Genomic DNA, 18670 nt, shown 5'->3' with positions numbered 1-18670 from the left:
CTGATAGACTTTCTGCATTGTTTGGACCTGATAATTCAGTAATTCTAGCTAATAGAAGTTACGCTCAGTATGCAGGCGAGTTCTGGTATATTTCTATACCACTGGTTTTAATCCATCCCTAGAGAATCTCCTTATGCTGTGTTTCCACTTAAAATGAATTGATTCACTTTTAATTTGAAGTTATCTTTATGTTAATTCTCCCTTGCTCCACTATAGCATTATGGAAATCTATACTGAATAAGCAGGAAGAGCTGAGTTAAATGTAACTTGGCAAAAAAAAAAAAAGAGACTAATTTTTAATCCAAAATTAGTAGAGTTTGGGGAGCTGGTATTGCTACCACAAAAGGTACTTTACATTGTGATAGAAGGCAAGACTGTGACCTCAGCATATATTTGAAACTTATTCATCTGAAGTGAGTCCGCTGAATGCCGGGCACTAGAAATTTGAAGCTACTTTTACTAAAGAATGTTAAAGGAAAAGCATGCAGACGTAGTGTCAGCCCCTACTGAAGTTCACCTTAGAAGTGTCATGGTCCAGTTCAACAGTTTTAGCTCCATCTTTTTTGCAAATCTACTCTTTAAGTATTTTTAATTACTCTGTTTTTTTCTCTCAGTGTCTACCGATAACTTTGGACAACAAATTAAGTCATCCATTACTGGAGCAGCTCCTGCCAACGGTTAAACACAGCCTTCATGACAATTCAGAGAAAGTGCGAGTGGCTTTTGTAGATATGCTGCTGAAAATAAAAGCTACGAAGGCAGCAAAGGTAGGTTGAGTGGCACTTGATAGATAGCAGGCAGGAGATAAAAATCAAGGCATTGATTTTAAAAACAAATGTAACTTTGAGACTACTGCAGTCAGCCTTAAAGGAAAAAAAAACCAATGCATTTTTAAACCACATGTTTTAATTGTGACTGGTTTTGATGAAGTTGTGGTCTTTCCATAGCTGTTTGGCACAGCTGAGGTAACCATAGGGAATAATATTTTGTTTGGATGTTGCTGTGGCAGAGATTTTGTAGGCATGGTGGATATGATGGAAAGCTTGTTTTTAATTAAGCCAACTACACTTTTGTTCTGCTCTCACTCACTTTTTTTTTTTTTTTTTTTAGTTTTCAACTATTTTGGGATTATTATTGCATGCAGTAGGTCCAGCAGTTTCTCTGTACATACTGCTTTGGGTTTTTTTTGCTCACTGGTTGTAGGGATCACCAAGTACTCAACGCATCTTTCTCTCAGCATGTTTCTGTCTTCCTTGCCCTCTGGTGGCCATGCCAGGGCACAACAGTCAGACAAACAGCTCCTCCGGACTGTCACCTTCTAAAAAGCTTAACATCTTTATTGAACTGCTTTTTTACTCTTGTTTACCTATTTTTATGATTTTTTACTTGCATTCTGTGGGCACGTGCTTTAGCATTTTCATTTCTTTTCATAGTGATTTTAAACAAACTTTATTTTCTGCTGTGGATTCTTATTTAGGGTGATACTGGCCAGCCTTAGGCGTTACAGCTCCTTTGACTTCTTTCTCCACTCTCTGCTCTTAATGGTTTACTAATTTAAATTTTATATTTTATTTTAGTGATTGTTTTGTCTTTTGCTGAGCCTACTTACCATGACATGCTTATCTTGTGACTTTGTATAGTGAATTTGCATAGAACATGTACTCTGTTGTTCATGAGAGAATTAAACTTGGAATAAATGATTTGTTGGTCAGATTTTAAGGCTTCAGTGCTGAAGGATCTCATCTGTCCCTAATGAGAGAATTAGCTACTTGCCAAATGCGTGCCTTCCACCTTTGATCACAGCAATTCAAGAATGTTTTATTGAGACAAGATTATCCCTAGCACTTTCCAACTTTATATACACTCAGAATGCAAGATAAATAGGAAGCCACTTCAGAATTGAGGGCTTCCAACTTCTTGTATACAATTTCAGGTTTAGGATAAGAATTTTAATAATCATAGAATCACAGAATCATAGAATGGCCTGGGTTGAAAAGGACCATAGTGATCATCTAGTTACATTTAGCACTGCAGATATGTTGAGCTGGAGTTCTTCTAACCAGAACGTTAGTAGTCTTATAGATACCAGGTGAGTTAGAAGCACATCAGGACAGTAAAGTAGCATTGTTACAGGAGTATGGGAACATGCTGGTATTTCTGTAAAATGTAAAACGCACCTGCTTTTCTGTAAATCTATTGGTATTTGTTGAGACTTGATGTGTGGAGAACTGTAAACATGCTCCATTTATTCAATTCCATTAATATCTTTACTCACTTTTTCAAGTTCTGGAAGATCTGTCCCATGGAGCACCTTCTGGCTCGCCTGGAGGTTGATTCGCGGCCCGTGTCGCGGCGCATTGTCAATCTCTTATTCAACTCCTTCCTACCCGTGAACCAGCCTGAGGATGTGTGGTGTGAGCGCTGTGTTACTTTGATCCAGATGAATTCAGCAGCAGCTAGAAAGTTCTATCAGTATGCTTATGAGTATACTGCTCCCACCAATATAGGTAAAGTAGCAAACGTTTTGTGCCTTCTGTAGAAAATGAAAACTAAGCAAGATGAGCTGCCCATTAGGGAACGCAATGGTTAGATTGCTGCCTATTACAAATAGTTGGAATGCACATTGGAAGAGATATGTTACTGGGTATAGTTCATGAAAATAATAGCTATGCCAGACAGATGTAGCAACTGCAGAAGCTTCCTCTGATCCTGCTTTGATTTCTTTTTTCTTTGAATAGATGTTTTTAACAATGAAGTTACAGAATCTGATGATAATGTTGCTGTTTCTTCTTCATTTTTGAATATATAAAACATTTGTCCATTTTTCCATTTTTGTTTACCAGGAAATTTGGTATGGTTTTTTCTAGCTGTTTCTGCTTCTATTGCCTGCTCTTCAGAATGGCTTTCTAACATTATACTTAGAAGCATTTATTAATGACGTTCTTAAGAAATAGTAAACGTCTGATTTATTCTTATCATATTTAAATGTAGCTAAATTGATGCTAACTATTCGACGCTGCTTGAATGCCTGCATCCAGAAAGCAGTGAAAGAGAGTTTTGATGATGATGGTGAAGATGAAGGTGAAAAGGAGAACCTAAGTGTAAGAAATGCCATTTTATGATAAGTTCTGGTAATGTTTGTCTGTGGTGCTAGATTTCAGATATAGGCAGTTAATGGTGTGAGAGAAATCTGAAGGAAAGCGTTTGGACATCTATGGAGTTGGAAGGGGAAAGAAAACCACTACTGTGGCATTTTCATGGCCTGATATACTAGAAGTTTCATGCAGTACACAGAATAAGATAGAAGGCATGTGGAGCATACTTAAAATGAATGTTTCTCTCATTTTACTCTTTATTACGTTTGTTTGATTTTTGCAATGAAGTGTTTAAAAAATATAATGTAGCGGGATGACTCAAGTTATGTATAGCTTAATGTGAATGAATCGTGGAGCTGATGCTTTACAATAAGCACAACACCTCTGTGAAACAAATGTAAGAATTTTCAGTGTTTTGAAACTTTATTTTAACGTAAATTCATTTAGTAGAACATAATGGGTGATATCATCTGTGTTTGTATTTCAGGTGTTGAATGATGTGTTATCAATAAATGACGTGGCCAGCATGGCGAGTTTATTGGAGATTACAGTGATTCTCTGGAGAAGTATTCACAAAGCATTGGATCACAATGAAGACGCCAAAGATTACACCATCAGAAAATTTGCTTCTGTACTTCCTGAGTATTTAAAAGTATTTAAGGTAAAGAAAGCCTAGATTTAAACTTAGATTTTTCCTGTCACTGCTCTAGTATTTCCCTCTGATGTTGTTGTCTGTTGTGTGTCTTATCTATTTTCATGGTATTAAGTATGTTTTGTTGCTGTAAACAATAGCAAGTTCCTAGAAATTGCATCAGTGAGAAAAACCATCCTCCAGTTCCAGAATCTGATGAATCAATTGTTAACACAGATACTTATGCAGTAAGTTGTTCTGCTTCTACTGCTTTTTGTAGGACTATTCTGTTCTTGAATTTTTTTTTAATCTTTTGGAAATTAGTCACTGAAAATGTGCCACTGCAAAATACTCTTTTTGTAGATGAGAGTGCACATGTTTTTGTACTTCCTTCCTCCAGACCCTTTCACCACCATCACTTACTATTGTGATCCAGTTTCTCTTCAGCTGCTGAAACAGCTGAGGCTCCTTTGTTACTTTCTTGTGATTGTCTTCTGAGAATTGGATTCTACTCTCTAACAGTCTTTTGATTCTGTCTACTTAACAACATTCAAACCAGCTTAGATAATCAGAGAGTGAAAAGCTGTTCATTTCTATGTAATATTCTTTCTACCCTGAAAACATTTGGATTTGTCAAAGACATTCCAAACTTTTTTGTTTTGTTTTGTTTTGTTTGTAATATCCCTCCTCTGAAGTTCTGGTGAGCAGGCAAGACATCCAGCCTTAGCTAGCCTAGCTCTTGAGTGATACTCTTACAGTGAGTGAGCAGCTTGCATCTAAAGCAATCTGTCATCAGGAGCTAATTTTCTAGGAGACTACAGGTTGAAACAATGTACCTCTTTCCTGAAAATCAACATGCTTTTTTTTAAATATTATTTTAAAAATCATCTTTAAAAGATTTCAGCTCTTCAGATGTCTAAATGAATAATCATTTCGTTTGATAGTACTCATGAAGCATGGACAACAGATACATGATTTCTAAACAGTTTGTCACACGGGTCACGTTTCTGTGCCTCGTATTTTGATGTTGTAACAACTTCTGGTGCATTTCTGTTACATTTCCTAGTTGCTGATTGTAAGCCATGTGATTTTTTTTCTACTTCCATTTCTAGTGAAAAGAAACAAACGCTTTAATTGCTATAATTTAATCATACTTTAAGTTATCTCTTAAATTTTGCATGTGTACATCATTACAGTTCACTTTTTTTTTTTAATAGGATGACCGTTGCATAACTCCATTGGTTATTCTGGCATCCTTTATGCCCCCTGCTGCTATTCCTACTTTCAGGTACTGTTTTTAGATCCAGAAATACGACTGACACTCGTTGACTGTTTTTGTTAATTTTTTCCCAAGCTGACATTTTAAATGCCCATTTTGATAAATTGGATAATTTGGGTGAACTTGGATAAAATAATCTGCTAAATAAATGTACTGAGTTAATAAAATCTGTGTGGTGTAAACATATCTTTGAGCCACCTGTGTGTCTCTTTTGGTTGATTGTCTTTGAATAATTTCTACAATAATGAATGTAAAGTTAACACATCTTTTTCCTTCCTTTTTCTTTTTAATCTAAGCTGCGGTGTGATCTCCAAACTCAGAAACATTGACAGTGGAGCTGACCAAAGCAAATACTCTACCCTGATAGACTGTATGTGTCGCTGGGGTCAAGTGGGTCATGTGTTGGAACTGGCCTGTGACTGGCTGTCAGACATGCTAACCCCACGAAAGGTATGCAGACGTCAAGGAATTGTTAGATTACATAACTGCATTGTTCCTTTGTTGTTGGTTGTTTTTTTTTTCTTTAATGAGCAGCTTCTTTTATGCTGTATTTTGCTTCTTTGGAATTAATTGTAAAAATTGTAAAATACTAACTGTATCTTACTAATGTTGTGCTTCTTTCTCCTTTAGAATGTTAAAACATCGGAACGGCGAGTACGTATCCATGTGACACAGGAATCGAAGCCAGAATTAGCACTTGATTACATTGAATATTTATTGACTCATCCTGTTAATCGTGGTTGCCTACTCTCTGTTCCTAAGAAGAAACTGAACCATCTTCTGAAAGTTCTCAGTGCTGCTAAGGTAGTGTTGGTCTTACCACAAGCAATGCTTATAAAAGAGTGCATCATATGATAGATTGCCTTACATTAAACTCTGTGAATACATAAGTAGATTTTGTTAGAGCTGCTTCCCCTTCTTCTTCAGACAAATATTGTAAACTAGAAATATATTAGCTCAGAATTGTTCATTGGTAGCAAATTTTAATTGCTTTTTCACTTTTAGGTGCCTCTAATTTTTGTGATCCAGTGTTGAGCATTTTTAAGGAACCTGACTTTCAAAATGTACATGGAAGGAATAGTTTGAAAATCGGTTCCAGCATTCCAAAACGAAAATAACTGAAATGATGCTTCTTGGTTTTGTCTTTCTTTTTTTTTCCTTTCCTTATTTTAAAATCTTCTGTTTAAAAGTGTTGAGAAAAAAACAACAAAACTTTTTTTGAAAGGTTTTTCTGGCAACTTTGTATGTCAGCAACTTTGGTATTTCAGGAAATTCTTGGCTCAGTTCTGAAAACAGCTGATACAAATCGTGGTAGCTGCAATCAAGGAACTGGCTTAAGAGCCTTCAGCCTGTGTTGCAGGTTGAGTATTCATCTTCAGAACAAGGTACGTTTAGACTTTTTCAGTATAAGCAAGAGTTAAAGCTGACAGTATAAGGAAAATCCAGAAGAATTGGAATTCAAACGTTTATAAACTTCTGTTTTTGTTTTCCAGTTTTCTGAAGAAGGAAAAGATTATCTGTCACATCTGCAGGAGACAGGGGCTTGGGTAGAAAGTCACGTTTTACCTTTTATACTAGCAACTGAACAAGAGGATGGAATTTCAAAACAGAGTAATGTTCCTGAATTAATTATCCAGGTTAGAGGTCTCTTCTCACAGAAATCAAATTGCCTCTAGCCAAATAAGTGGTATATGTAAATTTCAAGTTTGCAAACATTGTTATCCAAAATGCCCAGTGCACTGTGAGGGATGATTTGGAAGCCCAGTGTATGGGAACTGCTGAATTATGGCCTGAACCTCTGATTGACCACCTGAGGCGAGCAATGAGTCAGCCATGGGAGCACAGGTGAAGGCAATTCACCCGTGCTGCTGGAAGGGGTGGAGCCTGGCTGCACCTCTCCTAGACCCATTTAAGAGCTGACTGCCAGTGGGGAAGGATCTCTTCTGGAGATTCCTCCTCTGGAGTTTTGCAGCGAGCCCAAGATGTGGGTAAGCTTTCTATCTATTCTCTTTTTGTTATTATAATCTGCTCTGCCAAAATCTCTTATTTCCTAATTATAACATCTTTATATTCATTGACTATACACCTAGGAAGGTCATGTTATTGTGAAAGAGAGGATTTAAATCTAATCATATTGGCTTGCTTTGCTTCCTTCTTTCCTTTTCTTCCTGCTTTCCCAAAAGAAAAGGTAGAATTGTACTCTGAGGAATTCAGCATACTTCATTCTGGTGCTGAGTACCAGAAAACATCTATGGAAGTCAGCAGAGTGAGAGTTGCCTGGGAATTTAATAGTGAGGAAGTGAGTCTTTTATTGAGTTGGAGTCACAGTGCTGCAGCCAAATGACTTTTTGAAGGCTGTGAAGAGGCGTTAAGTAAGTGCTATAGTCGTTCTTGGGACAGGTTAATTGGGTGTTTAATAAGCTGTTGTCCCTTTTCAAAATGAAATAATTGGCACCCGTACTGCAACTCTGTCTATTTGTTAAAAGTTGGCAGTCGTAGAAGTCAGTCTTATGAAAAGACAAGAAAGAAAATAAAGAATATGTACCAGCATTTCTAGAACGTGTTTCATCAATTTCCCAGGTCTCAATAGAAATTGAAAATGAAAGTATTGATAAGTAATAAAATAGGTAGTTACCAACTACAGAACTATCTGACATACTGCTTAATGAGTCTGTAATAATGCTCCTTGTTAGTAGATACACAGAAAGCATGTGATTAGGTAATGTTTAAGTAATTTTTTAATTGTCTTCTGTTGTATTTCCCTTATGTATCGCTTAACCAAGTGTAATTTTACCATTGAGCTGTGGGTCTCTTCAAATTTTAGTCAAGGGAAAGATTTGGACAAACTTTAATCACAATCTGTGTCTCTGAATGGCCCGACTCATGTAAACGCAGACCGGTTAAAGAAAAGATAATTAAATGTTTCATATTTATGTGATTTCATATTTTTATTACTTCTCGCTACTACTGAACTGTTGCTTTATATAATAATGTTTTTTTTTTTCTGATTTATTTCTGTATCTCTTTTCTAGGCCTATCTGTCAGTCTGCAAAGATGTCATAATGGTTGGTCTCGGAAATGCCAAGTTTCAACTGTACTTCTTAGATGTGGCACTGTCAGTTATGCAAACAGGTACAAAGTGTAGTGCTAACATCAACATCCCCATACACAATTAGGAGACATGCTTTAATATAAACAGAACTGTTATTTTTTTTTGCATTGTGGAATCTCTTTCTCAAAAAGCAGTGTTTATAGTTGATGCAAGTATTGTTAATATGGTGAGAAGTAACAACAGCTTTTCAGCAAATTGAAAACAATAGAGAAGCTGTCCAGTATCTTACTGTTGGTAACTAATGCTTTTTCCTTCCTGTTAAATTCCTGTTACATAATCGGGATATCACACAGTAGTATATGTACATAAATATTTGTGCACACTGATTTTATGTGTACATATATATATCTATATATCTATCTTAGAAGACAAAATGTAGTGCAATTTAAATTTGGCTCACATTTGGAAAGTTAAGTTGACAGCAGAGGCGGAATTAAAGCTCAGTTTCTCACAAAACATACAGTTTTATTCCATATAGTTCAAGAATTTTTTGAAGGAACACTGGATTTATACTTAATTAAATACTAATTGAGATGCATGAAAAATTCAGCTGAAGGTGCTCAGAAACTAAATGCATCATCTAGGAAACTATAGCTGTTTGTGGTATGTAAGTTATTTTTAAATTTGTATCTAAAGAATATCTCATTTCAGTGTGTATATCGTGGTATTTATCTCTTCAGCCAGGGGTGCCTTTTGTGCGCCATTGCTGTTGTGTGCGCTAAAAGAAATTACTGAAGCTTCTCTGACGCAGAGCACTGAGGTGGATGAAGTAGCCAACGTCCTCCATGCTGTACAGAGCATCTTCCAGAAGGTTTTAGAATGTGTTGCAAGCAGAATCAAGGAACAGCATGGAGAAGGGATTCAGGTATTACTCTTAACATCACTACCTGTGTGCAAATGAATCCATACTTTTACTCAAATGCAACGTGATGTTACGCTTTGAAGTTGTTACTCCATACAACATCTAATTCATATTTTCAGTAAATTTTTCTAATATTAATGTTTCCCCATCTCCAGTAGTGTTTTTTTTTTTTTTTTATTCCACTGTTGGTCTTGTGACAGAATTGCTAGTAATCCAGAGCACAGTGTGTGATGTTGCCAATGATCTACACTCTGAATGATCTGCCGTACCGATGACCTACCCTGGCACTCTCGGTTAGGTTATAGGTTAGATACACTGTTAACCTTCTTGTCAGTGAAAATGGACTCAACCCTGAGCAAAGGTTTTGGTCGTATATTCTGATCTTGGGAGAGATGAGAAATTATGGCTATTTTATGATAGTTTCAGCTTGATCTACATCAGCTTCAACTAAGTTCTTGGAAGTTCTTGGAAGTTCTTCAGACCATCCTATCTTCACAGAAAATTCAGCTTCTTGAGTTTTATAGCAGAGAAGATAATAGTAAGATAGACACATCACAGTGGAAAATATGATCTGCTTTTGAAATATGGGTGGGTTTTCTTTTTGTTGTTGTTGTTCAATCATTGTTTTGTTTGCTTTTTTTCTGAAACTTGTGAATAGACTTTTGATCTTTGTTACTGATTTCCCTCCTGATCCTGAGTGAACAGAATACCACAGTGACTTTCAGGGTGGTGTCATCTGCGCTTCTCTGCAGGCAACGGTTTGCTGAAATATTTCAATCATTTTCATGCAATCTCAAACAGCTGATCTATTTGTTTTTGCTTTCAGTTGATTCAGTCTGTCCAAACACCTCTTGGAGATTTCTTACATGCAGTCCAATGCTGGCATTCACTTTGCCCAGCAGTTCACCAGAGTGTGTTCTCCACTCTCCTGGCTGCAGTACTGGCAGAGATCAAGTATGCGCTACAGGAGGTAAAGTTAATGCTGATTGCTTTTTAAAGGTTATATTGGAGGTGGAAAGCTGCCTTCAGAAAACATGTTTTTCCTACTGCACATGAAGATTTTGTGTGTTATAGTATGGAACAAATAGGATGTTTTATTTGCCATCATTTGATCTTAAAATGCATCTTTTGGGTTTACAAACACACGTAAGATGCCTGTCCTGATACTTTGTTCAGTATCTGATTCTTGCAGAAAGTTTTAGAAGTTAGGCAGTGTTGAGGGGTAAATGACATGGTCTTTTTTTGAAAGTTGTTTGTGTGTGTATTTGTACTGAGTCTGGCTTTGGAGTAGTTAACTTCTTTCATAGCAGCCCATACGCTGCTGTGGTTTGCATTTGAGTTTAAAACAGTATTGGTGGTATACCAGCAAGTTTTGGCTGTTGGTAAGCAGTGTTTGCACAGTACTCCCTCAGCCAAGACAGCTGTCACTGACTGACCTCAGGCAGGCACGCTTCAGACCAATAATGTGCTCAGCAATCAAAGCTCATGGAAAGGAGGAGGAAGAAGGGTCATTTGTGGTTATGGCACTTGTCTTTCTAAGCAACCATTATGGTCTCTGTGAGAAAGAGCCTCTTTCCAGTCTTGCTTTCCAGGAAGTGGCTTGATGTGTGCCTTCCAATTGAAAAATGGAATGGGAATGAATTCTGTATTTTGCTGTACAGATTTGTGCAGCTTTTGTTCCAACTAAATTCTAACGTTCTAGCGTTCTAACTAAATACTTGCCATACTATTCAGAACTTGATTCAAAAAGACTTAGCCTACGGAATCACTGGCATCTAAGTTTAAGAAATTGTGGTATATACTTAAATGTGAAGACACAAGGATATTTATTTCTGTTCAGTACACTATGTTTATAAATAGTGATCAGTCATAAACTTGTACTCAGGCAAACTGTGGAGACTGTTTCCCACGATGCTGTTTATGTGGTTCAGTTTTAGCCTTTCAAATTTTATTTTTTATTATTTAGGGCACTGCACAATTGATTTAAGGTGTACAAACAATGCATGGGAATGTTGTCTTCTAATTATTTAAGAGTAGGTCTTGCTTAGTGTAATTACTGCAGTATAGATTTGCCTGGATGTTTTCTGCATGTGTGTGAAGTTATTGACTGTTTCTTCTTTAGGCTTCCAGTGAAAAAGCTTTCACTATACCAAGGACAGTTTCAGACCTTCCGCCTCTTTCAAGCAGCTTAATGGCAATAATTATGAAGTCTGTTAATGTGGTCAGGTAAAAGTTTCTTCAGTGAGTTGTCCAAGGTTGTTAATAACACAGAACAGCTTATGTATATTCAATAATATTATAATTTCTGAATTCAAATACATTTTGAGAAACTGAAATTTCTTATTAAATTCACCTGCATGATTGTAACCTGGGAGATATTGACTGAGTTTTTTCTTTTTGTTTTTTAAAACGTCCAACAGTGCTTATTTACAAGACTGTTCATCTAACTGAGGTCTCTGACCAGACTTCTTTCCTTTTTTCATTCCTAAGAAAGAATGGCTGTATAAAATTCAAAACCTTTTTCAAGTCCTATATTTTGATAGAAGAGTTCTTCACTTTTTTTTTTTAATTGGAAACACTTCCAATTTAATTTTTATGACATACACACTTTAGAACAAAATGTTAATTAAACTCTAGGTTCTAATTGAGCTACAAGTAGCGTTAGATTTAAGGGCCTGAGTTGTTACTGGCAATCCACTGGAGTCATATAATGTATTTTAAACTTCACTATAAATTGATTTTTAGAAAGTTCACCATAAATTGTACTAATTACATTCCAGTGGTTACAGTATTTTTTTCAGACTGTTCTTCCCAAAATACTCCACAAGCTCTTAATTTCTCAGAAAAGCTACTTATTCTAAGGGAAAACCTCTTACTTTCTTCCCCAGCAATATACAAATTCAAACACGCTCACAGTCCCATAAGAAGCCTGCAGTTCTCCATCACCCCATAAGCACACCTTTGCCCTATGGGGTATCTTCTAAGCTGTGTTGGCAACATAGTATAATCACAAGCTTGTTCTGTTCTATTTTGAAATAAACATGATTTAGAAAGTATATTTATGTTATTTTTTCCTTAGGTCATTTTTAAATGAATTACTGGAATGCATTCTATCTGAAGAAATTGAAGGGATTTTTAGTCTTACATCTGTGGTCTGCACTGTGATTGTAATTAAAGGTCAGTCAAACCAATTTTGCACTCTGTGTGTGTATATATATAAGTATAGTACTGTATACTTAATTTATTTATTGCTTGTGTAATTTAAAAAGCCAATTCAGCAGGCACAAAGGCATATCACTTGTACATGATGGTGTTAAGCTTTGGACTTAACAAGTTCTATAGTGAGTTAGAAAACATGACTGCTAACTCATGGGGTATTTGTTTGGCTGAAATACACGGTAATTAATCTAGAGCAGTGAAAATCTAGTCATACCTAATCTTTTTAGTAGTGTTGTGGGGTGTTTTTTGTCTTTTTAAAAGACACTATGAAAATGTGCAAAAGGTTTTTGGGTTTGCTTTCTTTTATTTTGGTTAAGCATTATTTTTGTCCAACGTTTTAACATAATCCTATTTCAAATAGGTAAGCACAAAACATCACTTGTAAAAGATGTTGCATCTGTCATTCAGAGAAAACTTACAACCTACAAGGAAGCTGCCACAGAAGAATCTAGCAGTACTGAAAGGTAAATTTGCTAAGGGGGAAATGAACATTAACCTCTCCTATACCCTTTTTGTTGTGCTCTATAATACAGCTGAAGCATTCAGCTGTAAAAATAGGGGTTTTAAAATAGGGGCTAAAAACCTTGTGAGACATGGAGTTCAGCACAGTATTAAATTTCCTACCCAGGCATTTTGCTGTGATTGTAATCTTTACATATTTTAGTTGTGTGGTTTTTTTTTTTGGTGGGGGGCGGGTAGCATTTAATTTAAATGTTATGACTTAATCCCATTTATTGCAGTACTCACAAGACTTCACAGTAGTGACTGCTGCTTGGGATCTTGTTTTAGCTAGTTGTTGAAATGAGAACAAAGTTCTTTTGGTTGAAACCTACCTTAGAAACAAAATCAAGCAAAAATTAACAATTTTTTTTCTGTTAAGTTATATAATGCTGGGTTACCAAGTGTTATACCAAAATGTTTTTTAAAATGATGATTATAGACTGGAAAGGAAAGGCTAGAAACTGTGATTCAGTTTGCAGTTCTTTTAATCAAGAAAAGGGTGAGAATTTAAAGCATATCTTAACATGATTGAATAAATAGGCACATGAGAATGAATAATTGCTGCCACTTGAATGCACTACCGGCTGTAAATTTCAGCAAGAACAGATAATTGCTTTATGAATGTATGTGAACCTCTCTGCCCCAGCCTAGAAGTTGGGGCAGGCAAAGAGCATAAGATACTACACAGTGATTAGTTCTGTGAAGTATGAATGGCTGCCGCCTTCTCATAAAAAGCCAGTTGCAGATAAAATCGTGAGCTTATGAATACAAAGATGATGATGGAAGTGTTCATAACAAGAATGTGAATTGCACTATGATATCAGAAAATTCTGCAAAGCTCTGATCTAGCTTTTGAATTTGTGAGAATCATAATTGAACAGTAAGAACGCCCACAAATATGTTGGGTTGGTGGTGGTTTTTTTTTTTTTACCTCTATCTCCAGAAAGTAAACAAATTCATGTTGGTAAAGGTCAAGAGAAAGTTCTTCAATGGTGAGGTTTTCTAAGATTAATTTATAGTGTTTGTGCTTTCGTAGGCTTTATAGTTGAACAAGCTGGGCCTGTAGTGTTTGCCTACGTGCCATTTTTAGTGCTCTATCACACTGTGCTCTTGTATAATTACAGTGGAGTTACACAGTCTGAAATGTGCACTGTTCTTTGTGAAGTTGTTATGATTATGTTTTCCCACTTTGCTTACCAAACTTAAAAATGTGAATTATGGAATGCTGCAAGTTAGATGTTTGGTGGTTACTTTGTGCACGATGCTACAAACATGTGGTGTTGCACTGATGCTAAAACTTATTGCTGTGTTTAATTAACACTTCATAGTATTCATAATATTACTACTTTCTTCTATTATGTCATAGTAACTTTGGTGGATTGCTTTATTTAATGCCCAGGTATACTAGGAAATGGTGAGATGCTTTAATTTCCCAAGAGACCTGACATACTGCACCAACATCTTAAACTTAGAAGTAATCTATTACATATTAATGAAAAAGAAATAGGTGAAAACCTGTCTGGTGGAGTACTTAAAGTGCTGTCATTAAGCAAGGAGTTGTTACACTAATTTAGAAGCAAAACTTTTCATTATAAATTAGTCTTCCCTCCTCAGCTGAGCTAGCAGTTTAAGAAGGCCCCATGGGTCTAAAATTGCTGTTCAGTGCACTTTAAAATTCTGGACAGCATATTGTATATTGAGAGAATTTCCTCAAGAGTAATAGCACATGTTAATTTAGTTTATAAAACACAGGTATTTATTTCTAGCCAAAAAAAAAAAAGAAGCTAATAAAGCTGCCAATGCAGTGATTTGGAGGCTAGAGAAAAGTGTTCCATGCTCTTTGAAACAAATGCACTTTGAAATAATACTTTTTTTCTTGGTATTCTGTAATTGCTTTAATTAGCATCTCAGTATATGGGTGCTAAGATTTAAACTGAGCAAATGAAAAATGAAAACTTTCCTTTAGTATTATCACTTAGCTAGCTTCCCAGTCTCCTTTTTGCACTCTCACTGCATCTATGAATAATGATTCTTGCATTGTTTTGTAATATAAATTTTGTGTATGAGTTGTCTGCTACGTATCAGAAAAGCAGCATTTCCTAACATCAAAGGCTGTTAGCATTTTAAAGGAGAAATGTGTGACACCACCACGGCTGTAGGAATTTGGGGTGATCTGACAATATGCTGCTTTGTCTGTTGTGTGTCTGGTCTTGGTGTTGCTCAATGAGTGCCCTGCCTCATTGTGATAAATATCTGATTAATCTTGTTTCTTGAGTGTAAGTCTGTAACAACAATAATAATAAAGTAGCATGAAGGATAAAGTTTGTAGTGGTTAAGACTGAGGTAATGAAATAATGTTTTGGCAGAAGAGCAAAGTCCTCCAGACTTCATAGGGTATTGTGGAGCATTACTAGAAGTTGTGTTAGAATGCAGCTACAAAGGCACCCCTGTGAGTGACAACTTCAGGCAATGTAAGCAAATAAAGAGAGCCCTCCAAACGGAAGTTCCATAGCTGACTTTTGAGGCTGTTTAGGAGTAATGTGAAACGAGAAAGAAAGTGAATAACATGGGTGCATATAAGGAAAAGACAGACTGCTCAGGCTTGGGGGAAAAAAAAATGAGGAGAAAAATTACAAAGAAGAAGGAGGAAGAACAGAAAAATGAAAAGTGATTTTAGAATGAAGTAGCAATGAAGGATTTGACTATTTCTGCTTAAAAAAGAGTAAAAATGCTGTGAGAGTTGATGCTTCTCAATTTGTATAAATGTTGAGATAATTGCAAACACGCTTGAATTGGCTTAGTAAATTAAACTGATTAGTTGTAAATTATAGCTAGAGATGGTCAGCAGGAAAATGGACGAGTTGAAGAAAAGCAGCTCTTTCAAAAGTGATTTTGTAAAGGAATATTTAATTTTTTAATGGAATAAGTTGCCAAAGAAATGAGGTAAAAAGATCTAGCTGTACTTTTGCAATCAAGTAGCTGAGGACTGACTTTGGCTGTCTAACTGTGTTATGCCTTGTTTTATGCTGTTTCAGAATTCTGTATGAATCATCTCAGAAAATTTTGGATGAACTCCTGAATCCTTGACCACATGGAAGCTTTTGTCATAAAATCTGAAAGGAGATGTATTGTTTAAAAGAAAGTATTATATTGTATATTTATTAATAGCTAAGATTTATTTTCTGCTATTCTGTACAGTTAAAGCAGGCAAAAAGTATTGAAGTGTATATAGAAATCATCTAGTATTAAAGATTGCCAAAGACTTTTAAGGTGGTTTTGTATAAAATTATCAGGGGGGAGGGTGTAAAAAATCACAATTATCATTTGTCTGATAAAAACAAGGTAGTATCTCACGGTTTGGGATTGAGGCAACGCATAACCTCAGTTCCTGGGAAATTCTCAGAAAATATTCATGTCAAGGCACATGAAGTACAACAAGGTGTCTGGGTATTGCCAGCATGAATGCACAAAGAGCAAATTTTTCTTGGCCAATCACATTTCCTTCCTTCTTGTGGATGAAATAAGAGCAGAGGATGTCAACTTTCCTGCCCTTAGACTGTTTACAGAGACTTACAATACATATTTGTGGCCAAGCTGGAGAGAGATGGGCTGTACTGGATGAGCTACTTATAGAGTGCAGGACTGCCTGGACCCTCAGGCTTTAACAAGAATGGTGCTATGAAGTCATACTGATGGCATTCCTCAAGGCACACACTGTTGTTGCTAATGCTCTTCAACGTTTTCATTAAAAGTCTTTAGCAGGGAATGAAATGCAAACTCAGTCAGTTGCCAGGTGCCAGCACCTTGGGAGCAGTAGTTGAAACAGTTGAGGGGTAATGTTATCCAGCTCAGTAGCAGCCTGACCAATGGATATAGAATACAGCAAATCTTGTGGAGTTCAACTCTGACACATGCAAAGTCCTCTACCTGCAATGGACAAATTCCATACCACAGCAGAAGAGCAATTTCATTGCTGTCTTCACCTATGTGATGAGGATTATGAAAAGACTTTTCTCAAAAGTACAAATCAAGAAAACACAAGGCACTGGACACAAGTTGCAGCAAGAGAAACTGGACATGTGAAAGTACTTTCCTGATGAAAGTGAAACAAAATGGAACAGGAACAGGGGTGCCAGAAAGACAGTGCAAGATCCGTCCTTGGAGATGACAGGAACTTGATTGGCCAATGTGATGTAATTTTGAAGTTACTCCTGCCTGAGCTGGGGATTGGACTGAATTATCTCATGAGCTTCCTCTCAAGTTAAATAAGTTTAATTGCTTTGTATTTGGCTCTTTTTACAAATTAATGCCACAGGCGATGCAGACGTGTTAGCCACTTGTTTAGCTTTTTAGCTTTTTAATGTGAACAGATGCTCTCGAAACTAGTAATACAGCGTTGATTGCAGAATGTTATTTTGCCTTAACGGAGGCATATATAAATCAGATGTCTAAATTCACAATGCTACATTTTTGCCTGTTTTAGAAGTAAATCGACTAGGCTGCCCCAGAAACCGATTCAGGCAGGGACTGAAAAGATGGCAGTGACTGTCTTAGACTTGGATATCTAATAGTTGTCCACAAAGGGGGATAGATGCTTCCCATTTAGTGCCTGTACAAATGGCTCATTGACATCCCTGGTGCTACTGAGTGGTACTGACATTGAAATTAGCAAATTTACTGAAATGAAGTCAGACTCTTAATTCTTGATTAGGATCTGTGCACAGTCCCCCATCTCTAAACATCTTTGCAGTGCATCAATCTTCTATGTAGAAGCTTATTTAACTGGAATGTTGATATTTAAAAATAATCACATCCTTAACAAACTGTCAGACGTTGCAACAGGAAAGTCAGCTTATGGTGAAGTGAATTCCAGGTTTACTTTCTCCACAGCCTGAGCCAGAAAGACATGCTGCCACAACAGGTAGCTGTAGGTCTGCCAACTGTTTATCTATCAACATCTTTATAAAAACTGGGTGTCCTTTGGCCTTCATTCTTCTACATCTGCTAACAGGCAGGTGTTCCTGTAATGACCTTTTAAATCTTCTGATTATACAAATTAGTTAATGAATATGTAAAATCACTGTGGATTTTTCTTCTGCTTTTCTGTCTTTCACTATTTGCTCATATTAGAAGAGTTACTGCCTTTTTATTCTCCTCAGTCTGTAACACTGCTTTTCGAATTGTATTTCTTTTCTTTTTTCTTGATGGACTACCTGTTACAGACCCAGTATTCCAGATCCTGAAATAGTGATAACTGCCAACAGCAGAAATACACAGAATTATTTTAAAGAACTTGGAGGTGATATTGCCAGGAAGGGTAAGAAAGCTTAAAGATGAACCTTTGTCTTCCTGGTGCCTAATGCTCCAGGGGGTTGAAATAGTTCTGTGGTAGCAGTGCTGCTGGTTTATAGATCTCAGGATCCAGTCCAGCTCTGTTATAGCTCCTCTCATAGATGAAAAACCATTGGCTTTCTGCAACACAAGTATTGATCTCTGAATTCCTTATGACAAAATCTGTCATGTACTTTCTCCTTGAGCCTTCATAAATATTACAACAGTTTAGTCAGATTTTATTCAGTATTCTCATTGCAAACTAAGTTTTGTCAAATTGTTACGTCCTTACACTTTTCTTGTTTTCAAGATATAAATAAAGTGTATATTTCTTAAGCTTCATTAATTTTTTGAAACCTGTAAATCAGATATGTTTTATCTTACTGATTGAAAGCCCCTTTGCAGTACTGCTGGGGGAGAGAGACTGATCCTTGCTTATTGCTATGGGGTGACTGATATTGAGAAGAGTTTATTTGGCTGTCTATATTATCAAAACTGGATGACACAGAACTTCCCATAGTTCAGACCTACTGAAATCAGTTCGGTTTTCCAAGAGGATGGTTAATAAAATTGTTTGAAATGTGACCAAGATAACACCATTCTAAGATATGATCTGAGCAATTTGCCTTGGCAGTCACTG

The 18670-nt window shown here is 36.4% G+C and overlaps 1 protein-coding gene across 1 annotated transcript in view; it reads left to right on the top strand.

Moving 5' to 3' along the window:
- Window positions 1-15968, top strand: part of NCAPG2 (non-SMC condensin II complex subunit G2) — a 33530-nt gene extending 17562 nt beyond the window's left edge. Inside the window, exons 13-28 of the mRNA XM_010712397.2 lie at window positions 615-767; window positions 2285-2507; window positions 2992-3101; window positions 3583-3756; window positions 4944-5014; window positions 5302-5455; window positions 5636-5809; window positions 6274-6390; window positions 6499-6642; window positions 8038-8137; window positions 8798-8982; window positions 9806-9949; window positions 11102-11205; window positions 12059-12156; window positions 12560-12662; window positions 15735-15968. Coding sequence (XP_010710699.1) covers window positions 615-767; window positions 2285-2507; window positions 2992-3101; window positions 3583-3756; window positions 4944-5014; window positions 5302-5455; window positions 5636-5809; window positions 6274-6390; window positions 6499-6642; window positions 8038-8137; window positions 8798-8982; window positions 9806-9949; window positions 11102-11205; window positions 12059-12156; window positions 12560-12662; window positions 15735-15786 — 2106 coding nt within the window. The 3' untranslated portion in view covers window positions 15787-15968. The remainder of the gene's footprint in view (window positions 1-614; window positions 768-2284; window positions 2508-2991; window positions 3102-3582; window positions 3757-4943; window positions 5015-5301; window positions 5456-5635; window positions 5810-6273; window positions 6391-6498; window positions 6643-8037; window positions 8138-8797; window positions 8983-9805; window positions 9950-11101; window positions 11206-12058; window positions 12157-12559; window positions 12663-15734) is intronic.
- The last annotated feature ends 2702 nt before the right edge of the window (window positions 15969-18670 follow it).

The sequence above is a fragment of the Meleagris gallopavo genome, chromosome 6 (genome assembly GCF_000146605.3).
Source record: "Meleagris gallopavo isolate NT-WF06-2002-E0010 breed Aviagen turkey brand Nicholas breeding stock chromosome 6, Turkey_5.1, whole genome shotgun sequence".
Classification (NCBI taxonomy): Eukaryota; Metazoa; Chordata; class Aves; order Galliformes; family Phasianidae; genus Meleagris; species Meleagris gallopavo.
Note: the sequence above shows the minus strand (reverse complement) of the source record. Positions and strands in the feature narration are given on the sequence as shown.